Genomic DNA, 14,935 nt, shown 5'->3' on the forward strand with positions numbered 1-14,935 from the left:
CAGATCTTGTGAATGGGGAGGTTAGGTTAGGTAGCAGACATTCTTGCCAGAACTTCCTAATAAAAAAATTTAAAATAACACTATGCCTGTGTTTGTGATTGTTCTTTTTCTTTCCTAGTGTCCTTGAATTGTCTCAGTATTCAGCAGGAACTTTGTTGCAGACAATGAGCAATAAGGGTATAGAATATATTGATAAAAACAAATGTAATTCAGTACAGATGTAGGAAACTGAAAATAGCAACTACTTCTTTCACAGGTGTAAATGCTGATGATAATAAGAGTTTACTTACCTCGATTTTTATGTATCTACTAGAATTCTATCTTCTCGTTAGACATCCAACAAACATTTGTTATTTGCTTGCAAACACATTTAGCTATATGTGCTTGTAGAAAATGTATTTACTTCTCTTCTTTCCGCCTGACTAGACTCTGGACCCTCAACATGAAGAGTGGGTGCTAAAAGAAAAGGTGGTGGTGGGATAATCAGTAACTCAGTCTTGTCTACATACCTTCTTTTCCCTAAAATAAGTCCCTCTTTGCCCTTAGCATTTATGAAGTGTAATATTCAAGAATGGTGTTGACTGAAACTTACATGATGTTAAAATGCAATGTATTGTTAATACTTTAATAAAGAATAAAATAATAGCAAAAATATCACAAAACATAGTGTTACCTCAGTAACAGATTTATGGAGAAACCAAAATCCAGAGGAAAACCTGGATTTTCTAATTCTGTTAAATCAAGAAGTGCTTATTTAAAGCTCGCTATAAAGAAATTCTTTGAACCCAGAAGGAAAACTCAAAGAATTGGAGATAGATTTCTTTGTCCATAGAAGAAAGCATAAGGAAGTTTAAAATCCTGTGATTCTCCACCCATATTTAATTTTTGGAGTGTTTTTCTCTTTCCTTCGCTTTAAACCTTAACTTTGAAAATTCCCAAAGTCGTCCCAAGCAAGTAAGAGAGACAATGACTTGAATCCTCCAGGATGGTGGAGTTATTGAACAATTTTTATTTTTTGAGAAATTTCGTTATATTATTGATAGTGGTCTACAGTAGATGTTGTTAGATTCCTTCTCTGTAATTTGGTTGAGTCAACATGAGGATGCATTTGGTTAGCTAGAATGCCAGTCTAGCAGGTTAGAATGGTCTAGGCCAGGTTTGCTGGGGGAAAATAAGGCATTTGAAAGAGTAGTAAGCAGAAAGAATTTCATACAATGAAAAGGCATGGACAAAATTCCAAGTTGGCAATAAACATTTGTGGTGGACTTAATGTTCATCAGTCTAATCAGTGGTCTTGTGTGTACAGTTTCTCTTCTATAATTATCATTTCCTTCATTTTATTTTTAGGCCTGATATTTAATGTATTTTGAAGTTTAAAATGTCATTCAAGAAACAGCTGAAGTTATTTTGAGGAAGTGCTAAAAGTTCGAAAAATCTTGATCTAAATAATGGTTTCCTAAGGGAGCTCAGGAAGATCCCCAGAAGTTGTCTTTGTTTCAGAGCACAGTCCTCAGGACTAGAAAGGGAAATTAAGGAGGAACTCTATGATCAGAACCATTTGATATCCTCAGAAATTAGTGGATAAAAACAAGTTATGTCATAGGATACCATATAGATGTTCATTATTATAGATAAAGTTGGTGCCATTGTCAGAGGAAAAACTCTTGGTTGTGTGACATGAAAGAAATTTTTCATGAATAGAATGTTCCCATTCTCTGAAATTCATATTTAGGGCCAGATTTCTTAGTTGCTGCTGTTTTTAAAGTCTTAAAGTATTCTGTTTCTAAAAACCATTATCAATTCTATTATAGTAATGACATTAGAATTTTATATTACTTAGTGTTCTAATCTTTTACGTTTTTGCACGTAATCTTTTAATCTTCTATGCATCCCTTTTTTCAGTAATGGTTCTTAAAGTTAGCATTTTTAAGAAGGCATACTGAGATCCAGCGAGCTTTGTATGTTTCTTCTTTTAAAGGTACGTGTTGGGTGGTGGAGCATTATGTATGGAACTTCTCACAAAACAGGTGACTATTACAGTTCTTACATTTTTCAACCTCAATATAGTGTTTTGAGTCTGTAGATTAGATTCTGAACAGAATACTTGTGATATAATATAACCTGCTGAAAAATTAGTTTTTAATAGCACTTGCTTTTAATAATGAAAAGTCTATTTAAGATAGAACAGTAAAATGACATTGTATTTTGTGCTTAATTTATGCTAGGACAGGTATTAGTCATGCTTGCTTCAGGTTATAATTTACTCATGTTTGGCATATAAAATTTGTTTTCTTTTTGTGAAATTTTGGAACTATTAATTTAGTTTCTCTTCTTGACTACAAACTGCTTAAAGTTGATTGGCTCTTGTTGAGTTGTTACATAACAGTTTGTTAAGTGGGACTCAGGAGTACCATTGTTTTAGAGAAGTGTTTTTTTTTTCTTCTTCTATAGGGCTGGAGCAGTGCTTACTCGATAGAATCAGTCATCATGCAGATCAATGCCACCTTAGTCAAAGGCAAAGCCAGAGTGCAGTTTGGCGCAAATAAGGTATTTTAGCTAAGAATGTCACATAAACCACAACATATATTTCCTGTTACCTTATGAAGCTTCTTCCTGTTCATTTAATCTTTATTATATTTACTATAGATAAATATGTCTAATTTTACATTATTCATGTGTATATATACTACTAAGTAAAAAGTTGTATGTACTTTGAAGTTTCCCCAAATTGAGTTCATTTTGTAACAGTTAATTTCCAGTGAGCATTTGCATGCTACACCCTACACTTTCTACTTGGGTTAACCCTTTCAATCACTTCAGTAACCTAAAAGTAGTGCCATTACTGTTCTCATTTTGTAGATGAGGAAACTGAAGGAACACAGAGGTTAGATAATTGGTCAGACATTACAGCAGAGTGAAAGAATTCACCAGAGCCATAGCAGGGAACAGAACAGGCAGACTGACGAAATACACTGCTGAGGGGAGCAGCGGGCGTGGCAGGAGAGGTCTGCCATGCCATGTGGGACCCTCGCTGGCGGCCAGGTATCAAACTGGCACTGCAGAGGCTGTGGGCAGCTTTGCAGCCCGGCGCTCAACCGCTGTGCCACCAGGGGAGGCCTGGTTTTGCTATTTTTAAACAGCAGTTAGAAATTGAAAAAGACAACTCTAGAAAGTAGGAAAAAGAGGTAAAAAGGACTTTATTGAAATAGAAATAAATGATATGTAAACAATGGAGACATTCTCAGCCTAACTCAGCAGAAATGCAAATCAAAACTACATTGAGGGTCCTTCTTTCACCTGTTACATTGTCAAATGTGATAAGGATTTGAAGAAGTATTCTCTTGCTTTGACTGTAGTGGCACAGTCATAACTAACACACTGGCACATTCATTAATCCTATAGAGGGAATTTAGCAACATTTCACACTTAACAAAGGTCAATATATGTTTTTATCCAGCAACTCCATGCTAAAACTTTGTATCAGTACTTGAAACATATGTACAAAACTGTTTACATCTCATTGTAACAGCAAAATATTGAAAACAATGGAATATTTCACTGATAAAAGTAGAGAAAGGCCAGACTTTCTACGTATTAAGAAGGAACAGGGTCAAAGCTATGTTGAGTGAGAAAAGGGGGAGTATGGTGTCTATAGCATGCTGTTAGCTGATTGTTAGGCAAAAGCAGGGGACGTTGGCTAATGTCAGTAGATTATACATGAATTTTTTTGTTAAGATATAAGGAAACTACAGTATCTAACTTGGGTGAAAGAAGGATGAATGAGGGAAGAAACTGGCTTGGAGGTTAGTGGGAAGGACGCTTCACTCATTGTTTATTCTTTAAAAAAAAAATCATTTATTTATTTATACATACAAGCACTGGGTACAGTCAGAAGCATGGGAGGGTGAGAGAATTCACCAGAGCCAGAGCAGAACACAGAACAGGCAGACTGACGAAATACACTGCTGAGGGGAGCAGCGGGTGTGGCAGGAGAGGTCTGTGGCACCATGTGGGACCCTCACCGGCGACCAGGGATGGGGATTGAACCAGCGCTGCAGAGGCTGCAGGCAGCTTCGCAGCCTAGCACTCAACCGCTGCGCCACCAGGGGAGGCCCTCATTGTTTATTCTTGTGCTGTGTGTATTAGCAAACAAATTCTATGACAGATAAGTGTGTACTGCTAGTGAGGATGCTCATAATTTATTAATTGAAAGTTAGGTTGTGGTCAGTCGTCCTGATGGGGTCAAAATTAGTCCTAAATTTGGCTCCTTAAATACTGTTTTAAGAGTACCAAGGAGGAACTCAGTTAGTAATGAATAGTCTGGTCCCACTTGTGGACATTCTTTCATTTTTTTAACCAAAATGGTATTAATATTTTCTTAACTGAAGGTAAAATTTTGTAGTTTTTTGGGGGTTTTTTTTGGATTCTACTAATATCTAAATAGTATCCTTTAACTGTATTCATCAATGTGGAGAGGACCACTAGAACTATAAATCTTTGTACTTATTCACTGCTAGGAGGACTTGTAAAATGAGGTGTGAAGGTTATAGATTTTTACAGAGTACATTTTTGGCCTTGTTATACTAAAATGATAGAGAATAACAAAATTAAGAAATTTCCTTTTGAAATGGAAATATAATTCTGTTTTCTGGATTATTTTAAGCACAGAGGTGATGTATCCAGAAGTTCTTTGCAATAATTTTCATCAACCTTCAATTCTGATTTAAAATGTATAATTTTCTTTCAGAATCAATATAATCTAGCAAGAGCCCAGCAATCTTATAATTCCATTGTACAGATACATGAGAAAAATGGTAAGTCTAAACGTTTTTCAACTTCTTTTTTTTTGTGCACAGAAGAACAAGGGTGTAGGCCAGAGGTGTGGGGGGATGAGGGGATTTACCAGATTCACAGTAGGGAGCAGAACAGGAAGATTTACTAAAATATGCTGCCAGGGAGCAGTGGCTGAGACAGGAGAGGTCTGCTGTGCCATATGTGGGCCAGCTGCCTGGCCGGGAATCAAAGTCAGGCGGTAGAGGTAATCACACTGAGACTCAAACCCTAGGCCACCAGGGAGGCCTGGTAAGTATAATTGAGCAAGTTTTTTCTTATGTTTTGCATAATGTGCTGTTAATAGTCATCCTGTTTTATTTTCCTGTGTTTGCTTTCATTACTTATACAGTACTGTTACCACAGTGAAAACATTTAATTTGAGGATAACACATGCTGTGTGTGCTTCCTTCAAAATCTTAAATACTTAGCCTGAGAACCTCTAGGTCAGAGTTATGATTTTTGAGTAGATTAATGAAATGAATCACTTTACTCACTTATAATGTATGGTGTTAGGACACGAATTGTTACAGGTGACTCTACAGGTGGAGTTCTTTTATAACTAAATAAATATAATCAGGATCATGAGACTTCTTAATGATTTTTGACATTAACGCATTTATCTATTCAAGTAAAAATAGTTCTCATTTCAGTGTATACATAAAATTTATTAAAATATCTTTAATAAACTTGATTGGCCTTACTTTAAATTTTGCTTATATTCCCAATGCATGTTTTGAGTTTTTGTCTCTTAATAGTGAGGTTATGAACAAGTTGACTTGGAATTAGAAGACCTCTTGTCAAGTGACCTTTGTGTCACTTCCTAGCTATTTGGCCCTGAGAAAGTACTTAAAAAATACTCATATCTAAAATTGGCATGATGTTTGTGTTGCTAAACTTGTAAAGAAAAAAAAAATAGTATGTATGCATAGTACTTTGCAAATAAATGCTAATTATATAGCCATCATAGTGAAACTGATGCTTCAGGCAGAGTAAATAAATGTATAGGAAATAGTTTTCTTTAAGAGCAGTATTTACAGTAAAGTCTTATTTGCTAGAAATGTAGTAGCTTATGACTTAAGCTTGTGATATTCGCTTCTAATGACAAAGCAAACATCACTTGCAGTAATTGCTTCTGAAAGAAAATATTCTAAACAATTTTCAAGTTTCAGCAAAGGGAAATGATAAAGCTTGAGGAAGGCCAGGTTGTCAAAATAATCATTCCCAGCACTCTAAATTAGTAAATACAAAGATAACTTGTCTCCTATTTCATAACTTGATGGATGGTCCATAAATCTTGGTATATTCATACTGTTCCAAAATGGCACTTTCAGACCAAACGGTAAGTGGTTTATTCTCATTTCATTTTCCATAGAGAACTTTGTTCTAATCTCTTACTTATTTTTTATTGAAGTAAACATTGCAGGTTGCATTCCAAAGCCTTGATGGAAAGTGCTTTCTTTGAGAAAGTGTGGGTATTTGTAAACTTAACTATGGTACAAGAGCAATAAACTAAGAATTAGGTGGTAGATTCTAGTTTGGCTTGTATTACTAACTGATCATAGGCATCATCACTACTTAAATCACTATAGCTGCTGAAATACCTTCCTCAATGGTGAAATTACGTCATTATGTAATAATTCAAAATTGTCATCTTATTTTAAAAATGCCAGGATTTTGTTTGCAGGATAGTTATTTTCAGTGAGGTCTGTTTTCAAATACAGAATTGAAATGGAAGAAAACCTAGTTTATAGTCTAATGTTCCACACTTTTATCTTTACTTAGAAATGCCATTAATACAGAATTCTAATATTGAAAATGCAAATATAATTTATTCATAGAAAATTTGTCATGAACATATCAAAATTACTGTTACCAGTGTAACTTACCAAGTATAAGTTTTTCCACAGTTGATTTAAAATTATAAGTGGAGAAAGTAGCCATAATTAAAATGGCATTTCTAGAGTTGATTTAAGAATAAGTATTTTAACTTTTTTTTTTCCCCATTCTATTTCAGGCTGGTACACTCCTCCAAAGGAAGATGGCTAAATGTGTTAACTGATGTATGTTTGGACCAATGTTGCTTTAAAGAAATTCTTTCCAACATGCAGCTTTGAGTGGCCCTACATTAGCAATACCGAAGATGTTAGCTAATAGAAATTTTAGTGGATAATTGCCCACTGACATCCAGTATAAGTTGCAGTCTTTTCATTTTGCTCATTTTAGGACTATCTCAGACTGAGCAATGGGGCCTTTACTGTATTCTCCCTGACAAAGACATATACTGGCTATACTCACTCCTTATCATCTGTCTTGAAAAGTGAGACCTGTGAAGCAGGCAAGTGAGCATCAAGTTACTGCAACTTTAGGGTACCTTTTCTGTATTGAGCTTATGCATTACGAGGACTTGCAATGTAGTGTCCCATTTAGAGCCAATAAAAATTTAATTGATGTTTAATATTGGTTTAGAAAATTTAAGGTCTTCTAAATCACAGTTAACTTTTTCAGGTTAAAATCACTTTATGATATTGTCAAAATAATGACAGGAAACCTACTCATTAAACTTTTTTTATGACATGAAAATATGGACTGTTTCCTGAAAATATGCTCTTAACTGAATTGAATACATTTTGGGCAAATCAAAGCAAGGCTATGCCAATTAAAGCGTGTAATTAGTCATTTCCACTGGAGCATCAGAGTCTTGCTGGGCTGAGTCTGCTTCTTGTTGGTTCAATATTTCTTATGAAAAAGAGCTGCAGTACAGAGCTTGAAATTATTTTAAAAACTAAGTCGTTTTATGTACCCATTTTATTATCGGGGTGTTGCAATCATTTGTAAACCAATAAAACTCATAAAATGATTGGCATTGACTCATTGGGAAAAAAAATCTGCACCATTAAGTCCAAAAAAAAAAATCTAATTTGGAACTCTTAAAAATTTTGCTATAGTCTTAACAATGGCTTTTACATCACAAGACTAATAGGAATTCCACTTACATTAATTATTTTATAAAATCTGACTCAAATAAGTGTGCTTTCCATTTTATTGCCTTACCTGAATCAGTCCTGTCTGATTGATAATAGACTTTTTAATATACCCAGTTTAAAAGTAAACTCTAGTTATTAAGCACTTTTAAAAAGAAATCCAAAAGCACATTTTTCTGCACAAACCAATTATAAAGTTCAAAAGTGTTTCTTATGCATTTGTTTAAGATTCAGTTTTTAACTTATCACATCTGAGAGACTTGTTGCTGCATTATTGTGTTTAATTTCTTTTTATTCTATTTTGGCTAAGAGGACAGTAGAAAAGATTTTCTGTCATCCTTGTTCACTTGGTTTCATTTGTGTAAAGTTCTGATTGCCAGTTGCTCAGAGAACAAGTGACAAGGCAAAAATCTTTAAAGCGTTAAAGTTCCTTAAACCTAAGGCTAACTCTTGAATACATTATTGAATTCTTTAATATCCCGGTGGCTAGCAGATAGATAGCTACAAGTTTGGTATGCCTTCTGTTGTTTTTTTTTTTTTCTCTATTTCAGTGCAGATTTATTTGGCAATGTACAGTAAATTTTGTAAACTTGCATCAATTTTATGAATAAAGACCATTTTAAAAACTTTGTTGTTTTTCTTCATAAAAGATACTCTGTTCCAGGTATCTGTAGGTTCAGTTGAGTTTCTGGAATAGAATTGTTCATCATGATGTATACATGGTGAAGAGGCTTGAGAGGAAAATCCATTCCGATTGAACATGAGAAAGCCAGAGAACCCATAAATGGCGTGTACACTCAGGTTTCCTCAACCTCTGCCCTCTCCCCCCTACTCATTCTTTACTGTAAATCCAAGGGCTTTATTCTTCAAGGCTGCCCTCTTGGTCCTGCAGTTACAATAATTTTTCTCCCACTCAGCAGACCCATAGTCTTTTTATGCACAATTGTCAGTTTATCTCACTTACAAGAAGTCCAGAGGTAGATAACCCCAGGCACAGTATATCAGGGCTGTGCTCTGCTTTGAGATATTTCTGTTCATTTCATCTTTTGATTGACAGTTGTGTCTGGATGTGCAGCCATTTTATTCAGTGCAAATGTATGGCCCTATCATGTAGTGTCTCCTTAGGATGTGAGGCAATCTCAGAACCCTTTTCCTTGTAGAACTGGGACCTGTGTCCAACCCTAAGCTAATGAAACCATAATGATTAGTTTGGATCAGTGGTTCTAGCATATAATATTCAGGGTGCGCTGAACCTCTGAGACACTTTTAAATAGGTTTTCAAGGTCAAACCATTTTCATTACACAAAAAATTGCCATTTTTGCTCTCATGTTCACAAATTTTACTTTATAATTATTTTCCAGACTACATGATTTGATGTTACAACAGACTGAGTTCAGAAGCAAAACTAGCTGTCTTCTATGAAGCCAGAAATTAGATTTGCAAAATATAAAGCAATGCCACACTATTCACTGGGGAGGGAGGAGTTATTTTTCACAAAAATGTTACTTTGTTAGCAGTGATAGTGAAGGCAAATAAACAGCTGGGACTACATGAAGTTAATGAACTTCTGCACAGCAAAAGAGACAATAACAGAAACAAGGAGAAACTCCATCGAATGGGAGAACATTTTTTCACACAACACTAATGATAAAGGACGACCACAAAAATCTACAAAGAGCTGATGAGACTCAACAAAAACAAAGAAAAACAAAAATTGGGCAGATGAGCTAAAAAGAAACTTCTCCAAAGAGGAAATGCAAATGGCCAACAGGCATATGAAAAAATGTGCAAAATCACTTGTAATCAGGGAAATTCAAATCAATGAGATACCCTCTCACACCAGTGAGAATGGCACATATTAAAAAAACTAGCAACAACAAATGTTGGCGAGGATGTGGAGAAAAAGGAACTCTCCTGCACTGTTGGTGGGAGTGCAAATTGGTCCAACCACTATGGAGAGCTGTGAGGAGATTTCTGGACCTACTAAACATAGAGCTTCCACATGATCCAGCAATTCCACTCCTAGGTATTTACCCAAAGGACACTGAAACAGTAATTCCAAACGGCACTTGCACCCCTATGTTTGTAGCAGCACTATTTACAATAGCTAAGCTATGGAAACAACCCAAATGCCCAAAAATAGATGACTGGATCAAGAAGATGTGGTATACATACACAATGGAATATTACTCAGCAATCAAAAAAGATAAAATGCAGTTTGCAGCAACATGGATGGAGCTAGAAGGGATCATGCTCAGCGAAATAAGTAAGAAAGAGAAGGAAAAATACCGGATGGTCTCACTCATAGCATGAATTTAGAAAACCTAAAAAAGGGACCAGGAAAAAGACTTACTATAATAAAGAAAAAAATCAGAATCAACAAGCAACTATAAACCAGAGACACACTACCAGGGGGGGTGGGGCGGGGCAGCAGGGAGAGGAGGGATTGGGGTCAAAATAAGGGGATTGTATGGGGAATATAACCAAAATGAAAATGCATACATTGTGCAAAGATGAAAAAAGATGTAAGAATTATATAAAATAAAATATTTTTTAAAAATGTTACTTTGTTAATGGGTTTAAGTGAATTAATGTTAAATATTATAACTTTACATACATAAATATTCACATGTAAATGTTAATATTCACATACATAATCTACAGAAACAAATTGGGTTTGTCAATATTTGAGTGTAAAGAGTCCTGAGGCCAAAATGTTTGCAGCCCACTGCTTTGGTTTAAGACGAATCAAGTTGACCCTCCAGATGGGGATCAAATCAGAGTTTTAGCAAGGAAGCCACAGGAAAAACAGAGTATTAGGTGGGGATACAACAGTGACAGCTGTGAGCTTGCTTTAGAATCACAGGAAATCTTAAATCACGAGAATATTAAAACTCAGAACACTTCTCTCACCCCTCCATTTTAGACTCAGTAGACCTGAGGTGAAGACTCAGAACATACCAAAACCACCTGATATTCCTGACAGGGAACTAGTGTACTTTGAGGTACGCTTTCACAGCAACATAAGGTGCTATATATGCTGTTTTGCATATTCAGAGCATTAAAGGTTGCTGTCATGCATTAACATTCATGATGAAAGTGAAACTGGAACCATGACTGACTTTCGCGTACTCTGCAGCTGGGACAGCAGTGTCTTGAGGCTAATTGGCAGCAGTGGTTTCCCACCTGCTGCCCCAGCAACTGGTCTGTGCTTGGATCCAAAAGCAACAGCAGTGGCAGGAGTTGGGAGTTCCCATCAGCTGCCTGGAGCATGCTGCCTTGAGCAGGCCCTTCCCTGTGCCAGCTGGGTTTGTGTCCTGGAGGCCCTAAGTCTCCTGCAGTGTTTCCAGCGGCCACCCAGAGCGCTGCCACTGGGCAGTACTGAGGCTGCCCTGTAGTAGGAGGCTGCAGGATGGTACACGAAAGCCCATTTAAGTGGGTCGAGCTTGATGGCCCACCTAATGCTAGCCAGATTTGGTCACCATATGCCCCCCCCACCCCTTTAGGCTCTGGCACCACCCCCAGAAACTGTTTGTGGGCAGTGCAAGCAGCAGCTGGTGATGGGTATTTTACCGCCCATCACCAGTGACCCCATTGTGGCTCAGGCCACAAGCAGTGGCCAGCAGTGATGGGGGGCAGCAGTGTTTCCCCCTCCATGCCACCCCAGGACATGCAGCCCCTCTGGGGCTACAGAGGCAAGGTTGCCCTGTGCTGGAGCAAGCTCTGGCTTAGAAGGCAACAATTAGCCCCGCAGTCCCTAGTTCAGGCTGCAGGGAGGAGCATGAGGCCCCACTGGGACAGCTCCAGCAACTTGACTCCCTGGAGCCAAAGGCAGAAGAGGCCATGGAATCCCAGGTCAACAAGTCTGGCTCCCAGTGGAGCCCAATCTGCAGTGCTCCTGCAGGTGCTCTGCCCTATGTTGTTACACCCAGCCCCACTAAAGGGCAACTGGGTGCAGAGTGCCTCACACTTGAGGCTGGTTCTGGCTGTGGCCCCTCATAGCCCACCAGCCCCATAAGACCATAAGGTCAGGGCAGGGCAGGTCTGTGAGGCACCAAGATTTCCTTTTTATATTTGGCTCCTGGATCACAGAATGGACCAATCAGGTGTGAGCTAAATGAATCAATCAAGTTTAAGCAAGTTATTAATTATTGGGTTGAAAAATCAATAGGCTGATTGGTTCTAAATGGTCCAAATCAGCTGCTGAGGGTTGAAAAATGGTCCAATCAGGCTTGCAGGGTGGGGGACCCTAAAAGAGGATATAAGACAGGGCAGAAGCCTGCTTAGATCATCCTGTTCCTGTCCTCTGACAAAAACAGAAGGATCCTGTTCCAATCCCCACAGATAAAAGCAGCATCCAGCAGCCAACCTCCAAAGAAAGAAGTTGCAGAGCTGTGCAGAGCCCTGGCCACTGCACCTGCCTCAGGCCTTGCCTCTGACATTGCCTGAAATGAGCACCAATGGCCTCTGGCCTAGTGTCATGTCTCAAAGACGTCCTTGTTGTTGGTGTAGGCCAACAACTCACAAAGAGCTGTTTACATTGGTGATTCTGGCACCATCTCCTGGTGACTGGTGGTGACTGGCAGTACTGGCCACTGTGGTCCAGCACTGTAGACAGGTGACGAGCACTGTGTTTGGCTCAGAGAGCCCGTCACCACTTCGGATCATCAGCACCGCCTTCCAGTACCGTTGCGTCCACTGCTGTCCTGTCCAGCTCCCAGTGCTGGCCAGCCCTGCCTTCAGACTACTGCTGTGGGCTATGCAGTGTCATCTCAGAGACCCCTACCTCTCAGCACCTCCAGCTGCCGCTGCGAGTTGATCCTGGTCCACTGCTTGCCAGTGTGCCGAGAGCCCCAAGCCCTTGTTGATGGAACAATGCCGTTTTGAACGAGCAGCCCTTTGTTTGGGTCTCCTGGACACTGTGGACACTATCTGGGACGAGCAAGCCGGCCTCTTGCGGCCTTAGAAATGCCGTTTGTCAACTACACATCCTTGTTCCCTGGCCTAGGTGGCCTTGCAGTTGTGCAAGCAGGTACGACCCCATAGAGTGACCTGTCCCCTACCTTTGACACTGTCCTCGAAAGCTACGACACTCTTTCAAAAACCATGAGTCCCACACACTGTTTCTTTTTTTTTTTTAAGATTTTTTTCCCTAATTTAAATTAACTGAGGTGTTATTTGGGTGCCCCCTCAAGCATCGCCGTCGCAGGGACCTGCCGCCACGGCCTCCCGGGACAGCGTCTCGCCCACTCCGCACGCGGAGCCCTTCGGAGCAGACGCGGGGGCGCCGAGGCGGGCACCTCCCGCCGCGCCGGGGGCCGCCCGCGACCGCGTTCCCCACCGCGAGGCCACGATCTCAGAGGCGGAAGCGCTGGGCTCCGCCCGACGGCGGGCGACGCGGCAAAGCAGGGTCTGACGCGGACGCGCCCGGGCGTTTCCTGCCGAGGGACCGGACACACCGGCGCCCCGGCAGCGTTTCCAGGGCCGGGCGCGCGCAGGAGGCGTCGGCGCTTCCGGGCCGGGCCCTTCCCGGGCGGGCGCTTCCGGGCCGGGCCCTTCCAGGGCGGGCGCTTCCGGGCGGGCGCTTCCGGGCCGGGCCCTTCCCGGGCGGGCGCTTCCGGGCCGGCCTCCCAGAGCGGGCGCTTCCAGGCCGCCTCCCGCGCCGAGCCGCCCGCGCGCCCGCGGGGCTGCAGGATGGACCCTGCCGGCGGCGGCCCCCGCGGCGCCTCCCCCGCGGACGCGCGGGGCGCCTTCGTGCTGGGGCACCTGGCGGAGGTGGTGGAGCGCGTGCTGGCCTTCCTGCCCGCCCAGGCGCTGCTGCGGGCGGCCGGGTGAGGCGCGGCGGCGGCGGCGGGCGGCGGGCGGGGTGGGCGGCGGGCGGGGTGGACGGGGGACCCCCGCGCGCCTCAGGGACGTGCCCCCCGCGGCCGCCTCCCGCGCGCCCCGGCCCCCCTCCCCCTCCCCGGGTTCCCCCAGGCCCTTCCCCGGGTCTCCCGGGTCCGCCGGGCGGGCGGGCGGGCGGGCGGCGCCGCAACCGTGTCTGCGTCCGCAGCGTGAGCCGCCTGTGGAGCGAGTGCGCGCGCCGAGCGCTGCGGGCCCGGCGCCGCGTGGCCTGGATCTCCGCGGGCGCCGCCGGGCGGGGCCGCCGGGACGAGCACGGGCTGCTGCGCGCCGCGGAGGACGAGCTGCAGGCGAGTGGGGCCGGGGCCGGGGCGGGGGGCGGCGGGCGCGGGCCGGGGGGACCGTCAGGGGCGCGCCGGGCCTGCTGCCTCAGGGGCGCCTGCCGCCGCCGCGCTCTCGCCTGCGCCGTCCTCTCGGGAGAGGCGGCCGGGCCCGAGCGGCCGCGCTGAGAGAGACGCCTCGCCCGGCCCGGCCCGGCCTCTCCCCGCGGCCCCGGCTCGGCGGGCGCCCCCAGCAGCGGCGGCGCCGCCCTGACGGGACCGTTGAGTGGGACGCGCGGGGCACGTGCCCTGCGGCCTGCCCGGGCCTCGCCTGCTGCCCCGCGCCGTCTCCACAGCCGCGAGAGGCCGTTTAGAAGCGTGTTTGGATTCCGCCCCGTTTCCTCGATGTTTGATCTGGAGGAGTTTCTCGAGCTTTGATTTTCACAGTTGGGACAAGAATGTCAATGACAGGCCAGTTGTTTTCCCAGCACCCATCAGTCTGGCCGTGTCTCTCGTTTCTGAGGTTGGGTTCGCGTGTATCTGGCGAAACTCTGAGAAGAAATGCCCGCTCCTCCCCGGCGCCCTCGGCCCTGCCATCTCCCGGAGTCTCCTCCTTGGGCACGGCACCGTTGAGGAAAGCGGCGTCCGCTAGATGTCGCTTGCTTTTTCCCCACTGTAATTACAAAATTTCCGCTGAATTTTGTGAGGAGATAATTTGAAGCTGAGTAAAATGTCCTGTTTCGGTTTATTCATTTATCATATCTGTGGACTCTTAGTCTCTTACTCAGTGGGTTGTAACACGTTAGTATCAGTTGCTCAGATGTCCCAAATTTGACTAATGGGCGTTCCTTCATCTGACTTCAGTATCTTTTAGCTGAGACTCAGTCTTCTTTGATCCCTTCCTTGCTTTCCAACACAAGATGTTCTAAGCCTATTTTATGTTTTGCCTGTTGCACTCC

The 14,935-nt window shown here is 42.8% G+C and overlaps 2 protein-coding genes across 3 annotated transcripts in view; both read left to right on the forward strand.

Annotated features, from left to right (window-relative positions):
* The window catches only part of UBE2Q2 (ubiquitin conjugating enzyme E2 Q2), a gene marked incomplete at both ends in the record, with an annotated part of 59,044 nt that extends 52,165 nt beyond the window's left edge, over positions 1-6,879 (forward strand). For both annotated transcript variants that reach the window (XM_084240861.1, XM_084240862.1), the window contains 4 exons: positions 1,979-2,027; positions 2,452-2,547; positions 4,748-4,814; positions 6,848-6,879. In XM_084240861.1, coding sequence (XP_084096987.1) covers positions 1,979-2,027; positions 2,452-2,547; positions 4,748-4,814; positions 6,848-6,879 — 244 coding nt within the window. The remainder of the gene's footprint in view (positions 1-1,978; positions 2,028-2,451; positions 2,548-4,747; positions 4,815-6,847) is intronic.
* A 6,630-nt stretch (positions 6,880-13,509) lies between these two features.
* FBXO22 (F-box protein 22) overlaps positions 13,510-14,935 on the forward strand; it is a gene marked incomplete at both ends in the record, with an annotated part of 30,054 nt that continues 28,628 nt past the window's right edge. The window contains 2 exons of the mRNA XM_084239502.1: positions 13,510-13,646; positions 13,868-14,006. Of these exons, the coding sequence (XP_084095628.1) occupies positions 13,510-13,646; positions 13,868-14,006 (276 nt within the window). The remainder of the gene's footprint in view (positions 13,647-13,867; positions 14,007-14,935) is intronic.

The sequence above is a fragment of the Talpa europaea genome (assembly GCF_964194135.1).
Source record: "Talpa europaea genome assembly, chromosome: 8".
Lineage (NCBI taxonomy): Eukaryota > Metazoa > Chordata > Mammalia > Eulipotyphla > Talpidae > Talpa > Talpa europaea.